Below are 20303 nucleotides of genomic sequence, written 5' to 3'. Positions count from 1 at the left end.
AGATTTATTACTCTATTTATTTTACTTGTACACATTTACTATTCTATTTTCTTAATGATGTGCATTTAGCTTTAATTCTGTTTATTCTGACCACTTGACACCTGTCCACATATTTTGTTTTGTTGTGTCTCCCCCTTCTAGACTGTTGTCGGGTAGGGACCGTCTCTATATGTCGCCAACTTGTACTTCCCAAGCGCTTAGTACAGTGCTCTGCACACAGTAAGCGCTCAATAAATACAATTGAATGAACGAATGAATCCATTTGGGAAGAGCGAGATTTCGCCCCTTTCCCTCAGGAGAACCGCTGCACATGTGCTTGTGAGGCTCTTCCTGCTCCCAGGCCCCACCAAGCTGAGAGGATTGAGCTCACCCGCTGCCTGGATAATAACGATGCTATTTCTTAAGCGCTTACTATGTGCCAAGCACTGTTCTAAGCACTGGGGGAGATACAAGGAAGTCAGGTTCATCGTCTTCATCCCCTTTCTGAGGTTGTGAGGTGAGGTTCCCACTCTGGTGAATGTATAATAATAATAATAATGGTATTTGTTAAGTGCTTACTATGTGCAAACCACTGTTCTAAGCACTGGGGGGACACAAGGTGATCAGGTTGTCCCACGGGGGGCTCACAGTCTTAATCCCCATTTTACAGATGAGGGAACTGAGGCCCAGAGAAGTTAAGTGACTTGCCCAAAGTCACACAACTGACAAGTGGCTGAGCCGGGATTTGAACCCATGACCTCTGACTCCAAAGCCCGGGCTCTTTCCACTGAGCCACACTGTTGACCCACTCCATTCGCAAAGAACTCAACTGCTAATTTGAAATTACATTTTCTGTCTGACGGGATATCGCCAGGCTTCGTATTCGACGTATGGACCTGCAAACACAGCCCAAGTCATTCATTCATTCAATCATATTTTTTGAGCACTTACTGTGTGCAGAGCACTGGGCCAAGCGCTTGGGAAGTACAACGCTGCTTGAGAAGTAGAGCATGATCCTGGGAGTCATAAGGACCTGGGTTCTAATCCCGGTTCTGCCTCTCATCTGTTGCGTGACCTTGGGGAATCCACTTCACTTCTCCGTGCCTCAGTTACCTCATGAGCAAAATGGGGACTAAGACTGCGAGCCCCTTGAGGGACAGGGACTGTGCCCAAATGGATTACCGTGTATCTACCCCAGTGCTTAATGCAGTGTCTGGTAATAATAATGGCTTTTATTAAGCACTTACTATGTGCAAAGCACTGTTCTAAGCGCCTGGGAGGCTACAAAGTGATCAGGTTGTCCCACGGGGGGCTCACAGTCAATCCCCATTTTACAGATGAGGCAACTGAAGCACAGAGAAGTTGTGACTTGCCCAAAGTCACACAGCTGACAATTGGCGGACCCGGGATTTGAAACCATGACTCCAAAGCCCGTGCCCTTTCCACTGAGCCGCGCTGCTTCTCTGGTACATAATAATCGCTTAATAAATACTATTAAAGAGCAAATAAACCATCAAAAAAACCGGGTGAGATGGCTAAACTCCATGGGTACTGGTTGAGAGCCAGTGGATTCCTGCTGGACACTTCTCCTGGGGAAAAAACAAAATCCCTTTGGAACAACACTTTCTCCAAGGGTGGGCCTGGTGTTTGCTCACCTAGGGCTGTACTTTATAATAATAATAATAATAATGGCATTTATTAAGCGCTTACTATGTGCACAGCACTGTTCTAAGCACTGGGGAGGTTACAAGGTGATCAGGCTGTCCCACGTGGGGCTCACAGTCTTTATAAACACCCTACCTCGAGTCTGTGTTTTTGTTTTTTATTCATCATCCCAGGGAAGCGGCTATTGCTTTATTTTGCCAGAAACAGAAGCTGATGGGGGTTGGGAGACGTGGGGAAGACAGCTAGTATAGTCACAGTGGCCCCGGTCCAGCCCCCCAGAGGGAAATCTAATCCATCTCTCCATATCTCCCCCTTTTAGACTGTGAGCCCACTGTTGGGTAGGGACTGTCTCTATATGTTGCCAATTTGTACTTCCCAAGCGCTTAGTACAGTGCTCTGCACATAGTAAGCGCTCAATAAATACGATTGATGCGATGATTGATGATCTAGTAGCTCTGCGGCTAGGCGATGCCATTTTAATCCTCAATTTTTTTATTTTTAATGGTATTCGTTGAGGGCTCAGTATCAATCAATCAATCGTATTTATTGAGCGCTTACTGTGTGCAGAGCACTGTACTAAGCGCTTGGGAAGTGCAAGTCAGCAACATATAGAGACGGTCCCTACCCTATGCGTCCGACACTGGGGTTCCAGTTAATTAGTTCTGACACAGTCCCTCTCCCGCGTGGGGCTCCAAGTAGGAGGGAGAACGGGTATCCCCATTTTACAGTTGAGGAAATTGAGGCATAGAGAAGTGAAGTGACTTGCCCAAGGTGACACACAGCAGACATGTGGCAGTGGTAGGATTAGAACCCAGGTCCTTCTGATTCCCAGGCCCGGGCTCTCTCCCCTAGGCCACGCTGCTTCTCGGTTTAGCACTCACACGGGTGGGGGATGACGAATTGACCACCGGTTTCCTGCGGGGTTTTATGGTAATAATAATAATAATAATAATAATAATAATAATAAAGACATTTGTTAAGTGCATACTATGTGAGAAGCAGCGTGGCGCAATGGAAAGAGCGTGGGCTTTGGCGTCAGAGGTCATGGGTTCAAATCTCGGCTCTGCCAATTGCCAGCTGGGTGACTTTGGGCAAGTCACTTCACTTCTGTGGGTCTCAGTGACCTCATCTGGAAAATGGGGATTAGGACTGTGAGCCCCCCATGGGACAACCCGATCACCTTGTAACCTCCCCAGCGCTTAGAACAGTGCTCTGCACACAGTCAGTGCTCAATAAATACGAATGAATGAATGAATGAATGAATGAATAAAGACCATTATTATTATGATTATTATGTGCCGAGCACTGTTCTAAGCACTGGAGAAAGAGGGGGAAAATGGGGCAAAGTGTTCTAGCTTCAGCTGTCTGCGTCCCACAGCAGAAGCGGAGAAATGATGCTGGAAACCTCTCATTCTTAAGCAATAATAACTGCTGGATTATAACAATAATATAATAATAATATATAATTATATATTATATAGTAGTAATAATAATAAGCTCTCTCATTCTTGAGCAATAATAACTGTGGTACTTGTTAAGTGCTTACTCTGTGCCAAGCACTGTATTAAGCCCTGGGGTAGATACAAGTTAATCAGGTTGGACACAGTCCTTGTCCCCCATGGGGCTCACATTCTTCATCCCCATTTTACAGATGAGGTAACTGAGGCCCAGAGAAGTGAAAATGACTTGCCCCAGGTCACAATAATAATAATAACTACGGTATTTGTTAAGCGCTTACTATGTGCAAAGCACTGGGGGTGATATAAGGTGATCAGGTTGTCTCACCTGGGGCTCACAGACTTAATCCCCATTTTAGAGACGAGGTAACTGAGGCACTAAGAAGCTAAGTGACTTGTCCAAGGTCACCCAGCTGACAAGTGGTGGAGTCGGGATTCGAACCCATGGTCTCAGACTCCCAAGTCTGTGCTCTTTCCACTGAGCCACACTGCTTCTCCGATGCCATGGGCGGGAGGGCGAGGTGGAGCGGCTAGAGCCCGGGCCTGGGCGTCAGAAGGTCATGGGTTCTAATCCCAGCTCCTCTACTTCTCTGCTGTGTGACCTTGGACAAGTCACTTCGCTTCTCTGGGCCTCAGTGACCTCATGGGGATGGAGACGGTGAGCCCGCGTGGGACAGGGACTGTATCCAACCCAATTTGCTTCTACCCACCCCAGTGCTTAGTACAGTGCCCGTTGTTGGGTAGGACCCGTCTCTATATGTTGCCGACTTGTACTTCCCAAGTGTTTAGTCCAGTGCTCTGCACACAGTAAGTGCTCAATAAATATGATTGAATGAATAAATGAGTGGCACATAGAAAGCACTTAACAAATACCATAATAATTATTATTATTATTACCGTGTGCAGAGCACTGTTCTGAGCTCTTACTGTGTGCAGGGCACTGTACTGAGCGGTTGGGAGAGGGCAATACAACAATAAAAAGACACATTCATTCATTCATTCATTTAATCGTATTTATGGAGCGCTTACTGTGTGCAGAGCACTGGACTAAGCGCTTGGGAAGTCCAAGTTGGCAACATATAGAGACGGTCCCAACCCAACAGCGGGCTTACAGTCTAGAAGCAGCGTGGCTCAGGTGGAAGGAGCCCGGGCTTTGGAGTCAGAGGTCATGGGTTCAAATACCGGCTGCCCCAGTTGTCAGCTGTGTGACTTGGGGCAAGTCGCTTCACTTCTCTGGGCCTCAGTGACCTCATCTGGAAAATGGGGATGAAGACTGGGAGCCCCCCGTGGAACAACCTGATTATCTTGTAACCTCCCCAGCGCTTAGAACAGTGCTTTGCACATAGTAAGCGTTTAATAAATGCCATTATTATTATTATTAGAAGGGGGGCATTCCCTGTCCATCACGTTGATTGACTGACAGGGGAGGTTCTTGGATGGGGACCCCGCAGTTGGGGATGGATGGGTTTGGGAGGTGGGGGCTCCCAAGACCCTCTCTCACCCCCATCCCCACCCCCAGGCCTGGCACCTGTCAGTCTCCCCTTCCCCCCAGGCCCATTCATTCAATCGTATTTATTGAGCGCTGACTGTGTGCAGAGCACTGTACTAAGCGCCAGGTTGGCACCCGTTTCCCAGAGCCCTTGGAGGATGGTGCTAGATTGTGTATCCCTCCCCCAACAAACACACATCCACACCCCCATACCCCTTATAGACACCCCCTATAGACACCCCCCATAGACACTCCCTAAAGGTCCCACTAAAAGATGAGGGCAAGCTGACTCTCGGCTTCACACTTCATTCATTCATTCAATGCTATTGATTGAGCGCTTAGTGTGTGCAGAGCACTGGACTAAGCGCTAAGCTAACAGAGAGAGACCGTCCTTACCCAAAAACGGGCTCACAGTCTGGAAGGGGGAGACAGACGACAAAGCAAAACATGGAGACGGGTGTCAAAATAAATAGAATAAATAGCATTCTAAACATAAGCACATCATTAATAAAAGAAATAGAGTAATAAATATGGACAAATATAGACAGGCGCTGTGGGGCGGGGAAGGGGGTAGGGCGGTGGGGAGGGGAGGAGGAGGAGAGGAAAAGGGGGGCTCAGTGTGGGAAGGCCTCCTGGAGGAGGTGAGCTCTCAGTAGGGCTTTGAAGGGAGGAAGAGAGCTAGTTTGGCGGATTCATTCATTCAATCGTATTTATTGAGCCCTTACTGTGTGCAGAGCACTGTACTAAGCGCTTGGGAAGTCCAAGTTGGCAACATATAAAGACGGTCCCTACCCAACAACGGGCTCACAGTCTAGAAGACATCTAGAGACGGTCACATATAGAGACGGCGGATATGTGGGGGGAGGGCTGAACGACCGACCATTCACTTCATCATTAAGTCGTATTTATTGAGCGCTTACTGTGTGCAAAGCACTGGCCTAAGCGTTTGGGAGAGTCCAACAGAACGACAAATAGCCCCATTCCTGCCCACGACGAGACAACACACACACACACACACACGGGTGAGGAGAGCGCCTCTCCTGGGCTGGGTATTTGGGCATTTACCCCGCGTGGGGTCTCCACTCCTGCTCCTCTCCTTTCTCTGCCCCTGCCCATCTCTGCCCCTGCTGCTGAGCGGTCCCCTCCTCCTCCTGCCCCTTTCCCTGCCCCTGCCCATCCCTGTCCCAGCCCCTGCCCATCCCTGTCCCAGCCCCTGCCCCTTCCTGTCCCAGCCCCTGACCCTTTCCCTGTCCCACTCAGGACCGGTCCCCCCCCCGCCCCCCGCCCCTTGCCCATCTCTGCCCCTGCTGCTGAGCGGTCCCCTGCCCCTCCTGCCCCTTTCCCTGCCCCTTTCCCTGCCCCTGCCCACCCCTGTCCCAGCGTCTGCCCCTTTCCCTCCCCTGCTCAGGACCGGTCCCCCCCCCCCACCCCCTGCCCATCTCTGCCCCTGCTGCTGACCGGTCCCCCCCCCCCTCCTGCTCCTTCCCTGCCCCCTTCCCTGCCCCTGCCCATCCCTGTCCCAACCCTTACCCCTTTCCCTGCCCTACTCAGGACCGGTCTCCCCCTCCTCCTGCCCCTTGCCCTGCGCCTGCCCATCTCTGCCCCTGCTGCTGACCGGTCCCCCACCCCTCCTGCCCCTTTCCCTTTCCCTGCCCACCCCTGTCCCAGCCCCTGCCCATCCCTGTCCCAGCCCCTGCCCCTTTCCCTGCCCCTGCCCATCCCTGTCCCAGCCCCTGCCCCTTTCCCTGCCCTGCTCAGGACGGGTCCCCCCCACCTCCTGCCCCTTGCCCATCTCTGCCCCTGCTGCTGTCCAGTCCCCCACCCCTCCTGCCCCTTTCCCTTTCCCTGCCCACCCCTGTCCCAGCCCCTGCCCCTTCCCCTGCCCCTGCCCACCCCTGTCCCAGCCCCTGCCCCTTTCCCTGCCCTGCTCAGGACCGGTTCCCCCCCCCCCCCTCCTGCCCCCTGCCCATCTCTGCCCCTGCTGCTGAGCGGTCCCCCACCCCTCTTGCCCCTTTCCCTGCCCCTGCCCATCCTGTCCCAGCCCCTGCCCCTTTCCCTGCCCCACTTAGGACCGGTTCCCCCCCTCCTCCTGCCCCCTGCCCATCCCTGGCCCTGCCGCCGAGCGGCCCCCCGCCCCTCCCGCCCCTCCGGCCCCTCGCCCTGCCCCCGGCGAGGGGCAATCCCCCCGCCCCCGGGCGGTACCTGCAGCCAGGAGGCCGAGGGCGAGGAGAGTTGTGTCCCGGCTGCAGAGCATGGTCCCCCGCTGCCACCTCCCTGGACCGGCCTGGGCAGCAGCAGCAGGAGGAGGAGGAGGAGGAGGGGGAGGAGGAGGAGGGGGAGGAGGAGGAGGAGGAGGGCCAGAGGAGCGGTCGGGCAGCTGGCCGGCCCACCTCCACAGGGCCCCAAGTCCCTCCCACCGAGGGGACAAAGCGAAGGGCCGAGCCCCAGCCCGGCTGGCCCCGGCCCTCTCCGCCCCCACAACCACCAGGACGGCAGCCCAACGATCGGCAGAACCCTCATGGCATTTATTAAGCGCTTACTACGTGCCAAGCCCTGTTCTAAGCGCTGTGAAATGGGGAGTCAGTACTTGCTCTCCAGCCTGCTTGGGCTCTGACGGGGACTGTGTTCACCCTGTTCATCTTGTATCAACTCCAACTCTTACTCTCACTCCCCCTCGTCCCCCTCTCCATCCCCCCCATCTTACCTCCTTCCCTTCCCCACAGCACCTGTATATATGGATATATGTTTGTACAGATTTATTACTCTATTTATTTATTTAACTTGTACATATCTATTCTATTTATTTTATTTTGTTAGTACGTTTGGTTTTGTTCTCTGTCTCCCCCTTTTAGACTGGGAGCCCACTGTTGGGTAAGGACCGTCTCTATATGTTGCCAACTTGTACTTCCCAAGCGCTTAGTACAGTACTCTGCACACAGTAAGCACTCAATAAATATGATTGATTGATTCCTCTCCCCATCGTACCCCTCATCTTACCTCCTTCCCTTCCCCACAGCACCTGTATATATGTATACATGCTTGTACAGATTTATTACTCTATTTATTTTACTTGTACATATCTATTCTATTTATTTTATTTTGTTAATACGTTTGGTTTTGTTGTCTGTCTCCCCCTTCTAGGTTGTGAGCCCGCTGTTGGGTAGAGACCGTCTCTATATGTTGCCAACTTGGACTTCCCAAGCACTTAGTACAGTGTTCTGCACACAGTAAGCGCTCAATAAACACGATTGATTGATTCCTCGCCCCCTCGTCCCCCTCTCCATCCCCCCATCTTACCTCCTTCCCTTCCCCACAGCACCTGTATATATGTATATATGTTTGTGCAGATTTATTACTCTATTTATTTATTTTACTTGTACATATCTATTCTATTTCTTTTATTTTGTTAGTATGTTTGGTTTTGTTCTCTGTCTCCCCCTTTTAGACTGCGAGCCCACTGTTGGGTAGGGACTGTCTCTAGATGTTGCCAACTTGGACTTCCCAAGCGCTTACTACAGTGCTCTGCACACAGTAAGCACTCAATAAATATGATTGATTGATTGATTGATTCCTCTCCCCCTCGTCCCCCTCTCCATCCCCCCATCTTACCTCCTTCCCTTCCCGACAGCACCTGTATATATGTATATATGTTTGTACAGATTTATTGCTCTATTTATTTTACTTGTACATATCTATTCTATTTATTTTATTTTGTTAGTATGTTTGGTTTTGTTCTCTGTCTCCCACTTTTAGGCTGTGAGCCCGCTGTTGGTAGGGACCGTCTCTATATGTTGCCAACTTGTACTTCCCAAGCACTTTGTACAGTGCTCTGCACACTTTAAGCGCTCAATAAATATGATTGATTGATTGATTGATTCCTCTCCCCCTTGTCCCCCTCTCCATCCCCTCATCTTACCTGCTTCCCTTCCCCACAGCACCTGTATATATGTATATATGTTTGTACAGATTTATTACTCTATTTATTTATTTATTTATTTTACTTGTACGTGTCTATTCTATTTATTTTATTTTGTTTGTATATTTGGTTTTGTTCTCTGTCTCCCCCTTTTAGACTGTGAGCCCACTGTTGGGTAGGGACTGTCTCTGTGTGTTGCCAACTTGTACTTCCCAAGCGCTTAGTACAGTGCTCTGCACACAGTAAGCGCTCAATAAATACGATTGATTGATTGATCTTACTTCAAGGCCCTACTGAGAGCTCACCTCCTCCAGGAGGCCTTCCCAGACTGAGCCCCTTCCTTCCTCTCCCCCTCGTCCCTCTCTCCATCCCCCCCGTCTTACCTCCTTCCCTTCCCCACAGCACCTGTATATATGTATATATGTTTGTACAGATTTATTACTATTTATTTTACTTGTACATATCTATTTTATTTATTTTATTTTGTTAATATATTTGCTTTTGTTCTCTGTCTCCCCCTTCTAGACTGTGAGCCCACCGTTGGGGAGGGACTGTCTCTATATGTCGCCAACTTGTACTTTCCAAGCGCTTAGTACAGTGCTCTGCACACAGTAAGCGCTCAATAAATGCGATTGATTGATAGTACTGTGTTGGCGCATGATAAGAATTACCACAGTTATAGTATTATCATTATTATTATTGGCATTTAAGTACTTACTAGATAATAATAATAATAATAGTATTTATTAAATGCTTACTGTGTGCAAAGCACTGTTCTAAGCACTGGGGAGGTTACAAGATGATCAGGTTGTCCCACGGGGGTCTTACAGTCTTAATTCCCATTTTACACTGTGAGCCCGCTGTTGGGTAGGGACCGTCTCTATATGTTGCCAACTTGTACTTCCCAAGCACTTAGTACAGTGCTCTGCCCACAGTAAGCGCTCAATAAATACGATTGAATGAATGAACGGGGGGAGATACAAGGTGATCAGGTGGCCCCATGTGGGGCTCACAGTCCTCTTCCCCATTTGACAGAGAAGCCGCGCCGTGCCGCTCAGTGGAAGGGCTCGGGCTTTGGAGTCAGAGGTCATGGGTTCAAATCCCAGCTCCGCCACTTGTCATTCATTCATGCAGCGTGGCTCAGTGGAAAGAGCCCGGGCTTTGGACTCAGAGATCATGGGTTTGAATCCTCACTCTGCCACAGGTCTGCTGTGTGACCTTGGGCAAGTCACTTAACTTCTCTGAGCCTCAGTTACCTCATCTGTAAAATAGGGATTAAGACTGTGAGCCCCCCGTGGGACAACCTGATCACCTTGTATCCCCCCCAGCGCTTAGAGCAGTGCTTTGCACATAGTAAGCGCTTAACAAACCCCATTATTATTATTATTCATTCATTCAATCGTATTTATTGAGCCCTTACTGTGTGCGGAGCACTGTACTAAGTGCTTGGGAAGTACAAGTTGGCAACATATAGAGACCGTCCCTTCCCAACAACGGGCTCATAGTCTCTTCACTTCTCTGAACCTTAGTTCCCTCATCTGTAAAATGGGGATGAGGACTGTGAGCCCCCCGTGGGACAACCCGATCACCTTGAAACCTCCCCAGAGCTTAGAACAGCGCTCTGCACATAGTAAATGCTTAATAAATGCCATTATTATTATTATTATTTTTATGAGGGAACTGAGGCCCAGTGAAGCGACTTGCCCAAAGTCACACAGCCGACAAGTGGCGGGGTCGGGATTAGAACCCATGACCTCTGACTCCCAAGCCCGGGCTCTTTCCACTGAGTCACGCTGCTTCTCATGGAGATGCTCCCCCCCTCCCAGTGGAGGGGGGCAGGTGCCTGCTTTATTTGAGGGAGGGAGTGTCAGGCCAGAGGCAGAAGAGGGGGTCTTCAGGGCCAGCCCAGTGACGACGACGCTTGGGGACTGTCCATTAATAATAATGGTATTTGTTAAACACTTCCTATGTGCAAAGCACTGTTCTAAGCGCTGTACTTCACTTAGTCCACCCCCCCCCCCCCCCCCCCCCAGAGCCGTACAAATACCCAAGACTGGGCCACGGCACACTTGGTTTTCTCTGGGCCCTTGGGCAAGTCGCTTAACTTCTCTGGGCCTCAGTTTCCTCCTCTGCAAAATGGGGATTCTGACCAGATGCAGAGGGCTCTACTAAGCGCTAAGGAGAGCTCTTGGGCGAGTCACTCCGCTTCCTCCTCTGCAAAATGGGGATTCAATTAATGAAGAATCCGATTATCTTCTATCTACCCCAGCTTCTAGTCATTCATTCAGTTGTATTTATTGAGCGCTTACTGTGTGCAGAGCACTGTACTAAGCGCTTGGGAAGTACAAGTTGGCAACATATAGAGACGGTTCCTACCCAACAGTGGGCTCACAGCTCAATGCTTGGCATGATAGGTAACACTTAGGAAATACCATTATTATTATCATTGTTGTAGTTCTTAGGAGGTAACTACAGACATGGCATTGACACATAGTAAGTATTGTGCCCCTTCCTCCCACAGCACCTGTATATATGTATATAAGTTTGTATGTATTTATTACTTTATTTATTTACTAACTTTATTTGTACATATTTATTCTATTTATTTTATTTTGTTAATATGTTTTGTTTTGTTCTGTGTCTCCCCCTTCTAGACTGTGAGCCCACTGTTGGGTAGGGACTGTCCCTATATGTTGCCAACTTGCACTTCCCAAGCGCTTAGTCCAGTGCTCTGCACACAGTAAGCGCTCAATAAATACGATTGAATGAATGAATGAAGAATAATAATGATGGCATTTGTTAAGCACTTACTATGTGCATAGCACCGTTCAAAGCGCTGGGGAGGATACAGGTGATCAGATTGTCCCACGTGGGGCTCACAGTCTTAGAGATGAGGGAACTGAGGCACGAGAAGTTGTGACCTGCCCAAAGTCACACAGCTGACAAGCGGCGGATCTGGAATTCGAACCCACAACCTCTGACTCTCAAGCCCGGGGTCTTTCCACTGAGCCACATAAGTGCTTAACAAATACCATAATAATTATTATTATTAAGTGGGGAAACAGAGAGTTCAGACACAGGGGGCTACAAGTGGCGGGTCTTACACACCTTACTGTTTAAGCACTCACAAGTCTGTCTTCCTACCCATTTCCCTCCCGCCTTGTCCGTAATGTTTTTTAATGTCCGTCCTCCTCCTCCTCCCCATCTCTCCCGGCTGGACTGGAAGTCCCATGAGGGCAGGGGTCATGCTTACTAACACTACCGTACTCGCCCAAGCTCTTAGTACCAGTGCTGTGCACATGGCGTATGCTCAGTAGTAATAATAATAATAATAATGATGACATTTATTAAGCGCTTACTATGTGCAAAGCACTGTTCTAAGCACTGGGGAGGTTACAAAGTGATCAGGTTGTCCCATGTGGGGCTCACAGTCTTAATCCCCATTTTACAGGTGAGGGAACTGAGGCCCAGAGAAGTGAAGTGACTTGCCCAAAGTCACACAGCTGACAATTGGCGGAGCCGGGATTTGAACCCATCACCACTGACTCCAAAGCCCGGGCTCTTTCCAGTTAAGCTTAGGTCATGGGTTCTAATCCCAGCGCCACCACTTACCTGCTGTGTGACCTTGGGTAAGCCACTTTACTTCTCTGTGCCTCAGTTTCCTCATCTGTAAAATGGGTATTGAGACTGTGAGCAGCATGTGGGACAGGGACAGGGACCATGTGCAACCCGGTTACCTTGTATCTACCCCAGTGCTTTGTGCAGTGCCTCGCACATAGTATGTGCTTAACAAATATTCTAATAAAAATACTATAATGATCTTTTGCCAAGGGGAGCATAGAGCATCTGCTGAGCGCTGTGAAGGACTAGGACTGATTGAGGAAGAGGGAGAGGGAGAAGGAGAGGGAAAGACCCAATAATAATAATAATAATAATAATATATAATTATATATATAATATATTACAATTAATAATTATATATTACATTATTATTATTATTATTATTATCATGGTATTTGTCAAGCACTTAGAGAAGCAGCGTGGCTCAGTGGAAAAAGCACGGGCTTTGGAGTCAGAGGTCATGGGTTCAAATCCCGGCTCCACCACTTGTCAACTGTGTGACTTTGGGCAAGTCACTTCACTTCTCTGGGCCTCAGTTCCCTCATCTGTAAAATGGGGATGAAGACTGTGAGCCCCACGTGGGACAACCTGATCACCTTGTAAATTCCCCAGCGCTTAGAACAGTGCTCTGCACATAGTAAGCGCTTAATAAATGCCATTATTATTATTATTATTATTATTATTATTATTATTATTATTATTATTATGTGCCAGACACCGTACTAAGCACTGGGAGGAATACAAGCAAATGGGGTTGGACACAGTCCCTTATCTCATGTGGGGCTCACAGTCTCAATCCCCATTTTACGGACGAGGTAACTGAGGCACAGAGAAGTAAAGTGATTTGGCCAGTGTTTGGGATACTGAATTTGTTTGGATACTACAGGCAGTCCTCGGGCTCATACATCAGTGGGATTTATTGAACGCTTTCCGATGGAATTTCGGGTGGGGGCTGAGCCTGGGAAATGGGTTGGGGGGAGTTGGCAGTGTCAAGAGTGAGGGCAGCAAGAAATTTAGTTAAGGAGGAGTGAAAAGTGTGAGCAGGGATGAGGTAGATGAAGACAGTGAGTATGGAAGATGTATATATGTTTGCATGCATTTATTGATAAATCAATTAATTAATTAATTAATTTAATTAATTAATGTATGCATTTATTACTCTGTCAAAATCATCAGAATAAATAGAATTATAGCTATATCAATCGATCAGTCGTATTTATTGAGCGCTTACTGTGTGTAAAGCACTGTACGAAGTGCTTGGGAAGTACAAATTGGCAACATATAGAGACGGTCCCTACCCAACAGTGGGCTCACAGTCTAGATGGGGGACAGCTATATGCACATCGTTAATAAAATCAATAGAATAGTAACTATGTACAAGTAAAATGAATAGAGTAATAAATCTGTCCAAACATATATGCAGGTGCTGTGGGGAGGGAAAGGAGGTAGGGCGGGGGGGGAAGGGGAGGAGGAGAGGAAAAAGGGGGCTCAGGGTGGGAAGGCCTCCTGGAGGAGGTGAGCTCTCGGTAGGGCTTTGAAGGGAGGAAGAGAGCTAGCTTGGCGGATGGGCGGAGGGAGGGCATTCCAGGCCCGGGGGATGACGTGGGCCGGGGATCGATGGCGGGATGGGCGAGAACGAGGCCCACTGAGGAGGTGAGTGGCAGCAGAGGAGCGGAGGGTGCGGGCTGGGCTGGAGAAGGAGAGGAGGGAGGTGAGGGAGGAGGGGGCCAGGGGATGGATGGACAGCCTTGAAGCCCAGAGTGAGGAGCTTTCCAGTTGAGGAAACTAAGGTATAGAGAAGTTAAACGACTTTTTTTAAAAAAAATGGTATTTATTAAGCGCTTACTATGTGCAGAACACTGTTCTAAGTGCAGGGGATGATAATAATAATAATAATAATGGCATTTATTAAGCGCTTACTATGTGCAAAGCACCATTCTAAGCGCTGGGGAGGTTACAAGGTGATCAGGTTGTCCCACGGGGGGCTCACAGTCTCAATCCCCATTTTACAGATGAGGTGCCTGAGGCCCAGAGAAGTGAAGTGACTTGCCCAAAGTCACACAGCCGACAGTTGGGCAGAGCCGGGATTTGAACCCATGACCTCTGACTCCAAAGCCCGGGCTCTTTCTGTTGAGCCATGCTGCTTCTCCATAATAATAATGATGGTATTTGTGAAGCGCTTACTACGTGCAAAGCACTGTTCTAAGCGCTGAGGGGATACAAGGTGATCAGGTTGTCCCACGGGGGGCTCACAGTCTTCAACCCCATTTTCCAGATGAGGTCACTGAGGCACAGAGAGGTTAAGCGGCTTGCCCAAGGTCACACAGCTGACAAGTGGCGGAGCTGGGATTCGAACCCATGACCTCGAACTCCAAAGCCCGTTCTCTTTCCACTGAGCCACGCGGCTTCTCTAACGTTGGTAGTTGGTAGTCACCTTGCTCAAGGTGACTCTTAGGCCTGGACTCTTTCTGGACTCTTTCCACTAAATCATGTTGCTTCTCTAAATGGTGGAGAGACTTGCTCTTCTCTAAACCCATTTCAAGCAGTCCTCATCTCTTAGTAAGCCTACGGGACAGGATTGGTCAGTATTTAATCCTCCTCCTTCTCCTCCTCCTCCTCATCAATATCACAGGGCACTGTACTGAGGATCTTGAACGAGTTGTCTACACGCGCTGCCTAGAATTCCTCAACAACAACTCTCTCCTCGACCCCCTCCAGTCTGGCTTCCGTCCCCTTCATTCCACGGAAACTGCGCTCTCAAAGGTCACCAATGACCTCCTGCTTGCCAAATCCAACGGCTCATACTCTGTCCTAATCCTCCTCGACCTCTCAGCTGCCTTTGACACTGTGGCCCACCCCCTTCTCCTCCACACGTTATCTGACCTTGGCTTCACAGACTCCGTCCTCTCCTGGTTCTCCTCTTATCTCTCCGGTCGTTCTTTCTCAGTCTCTTTTGCAGGCTCCTCCTCCCCCTCCCATCCTCTTACTGTGGGGGTTCCCCAAGGTTCAGTGCTTGGTCCCCTTCTGTTCTCAATCTACACTCACTCCCTTGGTGACCTCATTCGCTCCCACGGCTTCAACTATCATCTCTACGCTGATGACACCCAGATCTACATCTCTGCCCCTGCTCTCTCCCCCTCCCTCCAGGCTCGCATCTCCTCCTGCCTTCAGGACATCTCCATCTGGATGTCCTCCCGCCACCTAAAGCTCAACATGTCGAAAACTGAGCTCCTTGTCTTCCCTCCCAAACCTTGTCCTCTCCCTGACTTTCCCATCTCTGTTGACGGCACTACCATCCTCCCCGTCTCACAAGCCCGCAACCTTGGTGTCATCCTCGACTCCGCTCTCTCATTCACCCCTCACATCCAAGCCATCACCAAAACCTGCCGGTCTCAGCTCCGCAACATTGCCAAGATCCGCCCTTTCCTCTCCATCCAAACCGCTCCCCTGCTCATTCAAGCTCTCATCCTATCCCGTCTGGACTACTGCACCAGCTTTCTCTCTGATCTCCCATCCTCGTGTCTCTCTCCACTTCAATCCATACTTCATGCTGCTGCCCGGATTATCTTTGTTCAGAAACGCTCTGGACATATTACTCCCCTCCTCAAAAACCTCCAATGGCTACCGATCAATCTGCGCATCAGGCAGAAACTCCTCACCCTGGGCTTCAAGGCTGTCCATCACCTCGCCCCCTCCTACCTCACCTCCCTTCTGTCCTTCTCCAGCCCAGCCCGCACCCTCCGCTCCTCCACCACTAATCTCCTCACCGTACCTCGCTCTCGCCTGTCCCGCCATCGACCCCCGGCCCACGTCATCCCCCGGGCCTGGAATGCCCTCCCTCTGCCCCTCCGCCAAGCTAGCTCTCTTCCTCCCTTCAAGGCCCTGCTGAGAGCTCACCTCCTCCAGGAGGCCTTCCCAGACTGAGCCCCTTCTTTCCTCTCCCCCTCGTCCCCCTCTCCATCCCCCCGTCTTACCTCCTTCCCTTCCCCACAGCACCTGTATATATGTATATATGGTTGTACATATTTATTACTCTATTTATTTATTTATTTATTTATTTATTTTACTTGTACATTTCTATCCTACTTATTTTATTTTGTTGGTATGTTTGGTTCTGTTCTCTGTCTCCCCCTTTTAGACTGTGAGCCCACTGTTGGGTAGGGACTGTCTCTATGTGATGCCAATTTGTACTTCCCAAGCGCTTAGTACAGTGCTCTGCACATAGTAAGCGCTCAATAAATACGATTGATTGATTGATTGATCTGTGGTATGTCAAATCCTGTGCCTCGTCCTGAGGAGAAGAAAGGGATTATCGTGTTGAGTCTACAAATCTAGAGATCTGATTGATTCTAGAGATTGAATCTAGTTGATTCAAGAGAATCACAGCACCTGTATATATGTATATATGTTTCTACAGATTTATTACTCTATTTATTTATTTATTTATTTTACTTGTACATATCTATTCTATTTATTTTATTTTGTTAGTATGTTTGGTTTTGTTCTCTGTCTCCCCCTTTTAGACTGTGAGCCCACTGTTGGGTAGGGACCGTCTCTAGATGTTGCCAACTTGTACTTCCCAAGCGCTTAGTACAGTGCTCTGCACATAGTAAATGCTCAATAAATGCGATTGATGATGAAGAGAAACAGTGAGGCGCAGTGGAAAGAGCCTGGGCTTGGGAGTCAGAGGTCATGGGTTCAAATCCCAGCTCCGCCAATTGTCAGCTGTGTGACTTTGGGCAAGTCACTTCACTTCTCTGTGCCTCAGTTACCTCATCTGTAAAATGGGGATGAAGTCTGTGAGCCCCCGTGGGACAACCTGATCACCTTGTAACCTCCCCAGCGCTTAGAATGGTGCTTTGCACATAGTAAGTGCTTAATAAATGCCATTATTATTACTATTACAAACTCTTTATTCCATTTATGCACCCCAGCATGATGTTGCTATGTTAACAGTAATGCTGCATTCATTCATTCATTCATTCAGTTGGATTTATTGAGCGCTTACTGTGTGCAGAGCACTGGACTAAGCGCTTAATTGCTGATTCCTAGGAAAAGCTGGAGGTCTACTCAGACCCCTAGATCTTTTGGGGGTTTATTTTGGAAACTCAGCCTCAGCATTTTAAAGCTATGAGCTGAAAAGAAGAATGAGGATCAGTATTTAGCACCTTGAACTTTTCTGAAGACATCTCGAAATGGTCCTGGCTTAAACTAGGGCAATTTTAAACTTTTTTAATGCTATTGTATTCTGAATGTACCCAGGGGCAGGAGGCAAGTTTATTGGACAGTGGGCTACAAGAAGGCTGACCATCTGTCCCCGTGGATCCAGGATGGACACAGGTTTTGTCCTGAGAAATTTGAGGATTAGATTTGGGACTGAGCCAACTCAAGTTTCACCAACACCCTCAACTCTTCTGATTCCCATTAAACGTTTGACTTTCCACATCCCGGCTAGACTCTGCTCAGACCAATTCTCAATGTAAGCTTTCTGGGACCTATAAAATGGATACTGCACAATGCTGATCATTTTTAACTGTGAGCTCCTCTTTCCTCTCCCTGTGTCTCGCTGAAAGGTTGCTGAGAGGGGTTAGGTTGGCATGTGTGCTTTTTGATGCATTGCTTTTCAACGAAAATTGTGGTCCGTCTATAATTCACTGTAAAAATGACCTGCAAACCCCCTAAAACCTTAAAGTAGTAACAAACCCATTTACAAATCCCGGCTCTGCCACTTCTGAGCTGTGTGACTCTGGGCAAGTCTCTGTGCCTCAGTTACCTCATCTGTAAAATAATAATAATAATGATGATGGCATTTATTAAGCGCTTACTATGTGCAAAGCGCTGTTCTAAGCGCTGGGGAGGTTACAAGGTGATCAGGTTGTCCCACGGGGGGCTCACAGTCTTCATCTCCATTTTACAGAATGGGGATTAAGACTGTGAACAATTGTGGGACAACCTGATTACCTTGTATCTACCCCAGTGCGTAGAGCAGTGCTTGGCACATACACATAGTAAGCAATTAACAAATACCATCATTATTATTATTAACGGTATTTATTGAGCGCTTACTATGTGCAGAGCACTGTACTAAGCACTTGGGAGAGTAGAGGCAACAGAATTCACGGACTCATTCCCTGCTCACAACCAGCTGACATCTTAGAGGGGAAGACAGATGTCAACTTAAAAGAATAATTTATAATATATAATTTAATGATACGTACAAAAATATCCTACCATTTGCCCTTGGGCGGTGAAAGTAGGGCTCCATTTATTCATCATCCACAATCCATTTCTTCGCGGAAGCTCTAGACTAAACTAGATCAGTCCTGTTGCAAGTACTTCAGGCATCCCCAGCTCTCGGCTAGAACAATTTGTTCCGTATCGATCCCTTCCTGGAATAGAAATCATTATGCTATTGAGCCTGGGACCTTAGGGTCAGTGCTACTGGCTTCGAAGATAAGCAGCGGAGATAAACATCATTATATCTGTGACAGAATTTGTTCCTCTGGCACTGCCCTCCAGTAGCAGCAGGGGCCAGGACCTCTGGTAATTTTGTGGTAAATAGTCTGAGGTAAAATTTCTGTTTTTTCCACTTAGTCTGACGTTGATCCCCCCCCGCCCCCCCAACCATTGTTCAGTTGGCATGGGGAAGCAGCGTGGTTCAGTGGAAAGAGCCTGGGCTTTGGAGTCAGAGGTCATGGGTTCAAATCCCGGCCCCGTCAACTGCCAGCTGTGTGACTTTGGGCAAGTCACTTAACTTCTCTGGGCCTCAGTTCCCTCATCTGTAAAATGGGGATGAATCAATCAATCAATCATATTTATTGAGCACTTACTGTGTGCAGAGCACTGTACTAAGCACTTGGGAAGTACAAGTTGGCAACATATAGAGACAGCCCCTACCCTACAGTGGGCTCACAGTCTAAGACTATGAGCCCCCCATGGGACAACCTGATCACCTTGTAACCTCCCCAGCGCTTAGAACAGTGCTTTGCACATAGTAAGCGCTTAATAAATGCCATTATTATTATTAATATTATGTTATTGCTTGGGAAAACTGGGGGCCGTGGAAGAGACCTATCTCTTCAGTCAATCCTATTTATCAAGCGCTTAGTGAGAGCAGAACACTGTAATAATAATAATGATAATTGCGTTATTTGTTAAGTTCTTAGTACATGCCAGGTACTGTACTAAGTGTTGGGGTGGGTATAAGCAAATGGGGTTGGACAAAGTCACTGTCCAACATAAGGCTCGTAGTCTCTATCCCTCTTTTATAGATGAGGGTACTGAGGCTCAGAGGAGTGAATGACCTGTCCAAGGTCACACAGCAGACAAGTGGCAGGGCCAGGATTAGAACCCACATCCCGCTAATTCCCAGGCCCAGGTTCTATTCAATAGACAACGCTCCTGCTCTATACTAAGCACTGGGGAGAGTACAACGGAGTTGGTAGTTCTGTTTCCTGCCCAAAAGAAGCTTATAGTCCAGAGGGAGAGACAGGCAGTAATAAGAGTGAATAAATTGCACATAAGCGCCGTGGGGCTGACAAAACAATCCGAGTGCCAGGGCGATGCAGAAGGGAAACGGAGGGGGGTTCGGTCCCATCAGTTAGGAACTTGGAAAATGCCTTTTCATTATTGCTAATGAATGGAAAATTTGGAATAACAAAGATTGAAAAACAGACGCTGGGCAGCAGCCTTTGTCTGCCCCGTGTAAACGATTCGCACTCGGTCATTTCAGAGAGATTTGGAGAAGAGTAGCCGGGCTCCTTCAGGTTATAATCTTGGTAAATAACTAAGAGAAGCGTGGGGCGTGTTTAGGCCAAGGGAGGCAACGGTGAAAATATTGAGGTCGTATCCGCTGGTTGCGGAGCTTGTGGGTGAAAACACTGTGCTATTTATAGACTGCATTTCTTTCAAGAGGCTCTAATGCTGGGCTGACATTATCACTTTGTAATTGGCAACAGCTCAATGAGACAGTCAGAGCAAAACTATGTCTTTACAGGCGAAGGGACTGGGTACTACCACAACTACTACTAATAATGATGGCATTTATTAAGCACTTACTATGTGCAAAGCACTGTTCTAAGCGCTGGGGAGGTTACAAGGTGATCAGGTTGTCCCAGGGGGTGCTTACAGTCTTGATCCCCATTTTACAGATGAGGGAACTGAGGCACAGCGAAGT

At 48.4% G+C, this 20303-nt stretch overlaps 1 protein-coding gene across 2 annotated transcripts in view; it reads right to left on the bottom strand.

Moving 5' to 3' along the window:
• PARM1 (prostate androgen-regulated mucin-like protein 1) overlaps positions 1–18403 on the bottom strand; it is a 38405-nt gene extending 20002 nt beyond the window's left edge. The window contains exons 1-2 of one of the 2 annotated variants that reach the window (XM_038759323.1): positions 18359–18403; positions 6793–6874 (exon numbers count right to left, since the gene is read on the bottom strand). In XM_038759323.1, coding sequence (XP_038615251.1) covers positions 6793–6874; positions 18359–18403 — 127 coding nt within the window. Of the gene's footprint in view, positions 1–6792; positions 6875–18345 lie in introns of both variants that reach the window. The other variant, XM_038759324.1, reaches the window with a different exon arrangement.
• Positions 18404–20303: the final 1900 nt, after the last annotated feature.

This window comes from Tachyglossus aculeatus, chromosome 17, assembly GCF_015852505.1.
Source record: "Tachyglossus aculeatus isolate mTacAcu1 chromosome 17, mTacAcu1.pri, whole genome shotgun sequence".
Classification (NCBI taxonomy): Eukaryota; Metazoa; Chordata; class Mammalia; order Monotremata; family Tachyglossidae; genus Tachyglossus; species Tachyglossus aculeatus.
Note: the sequence above shows the minus strand (reverse complement) of the source record. Positions and strands in the feature narration are given on the sequence as shown.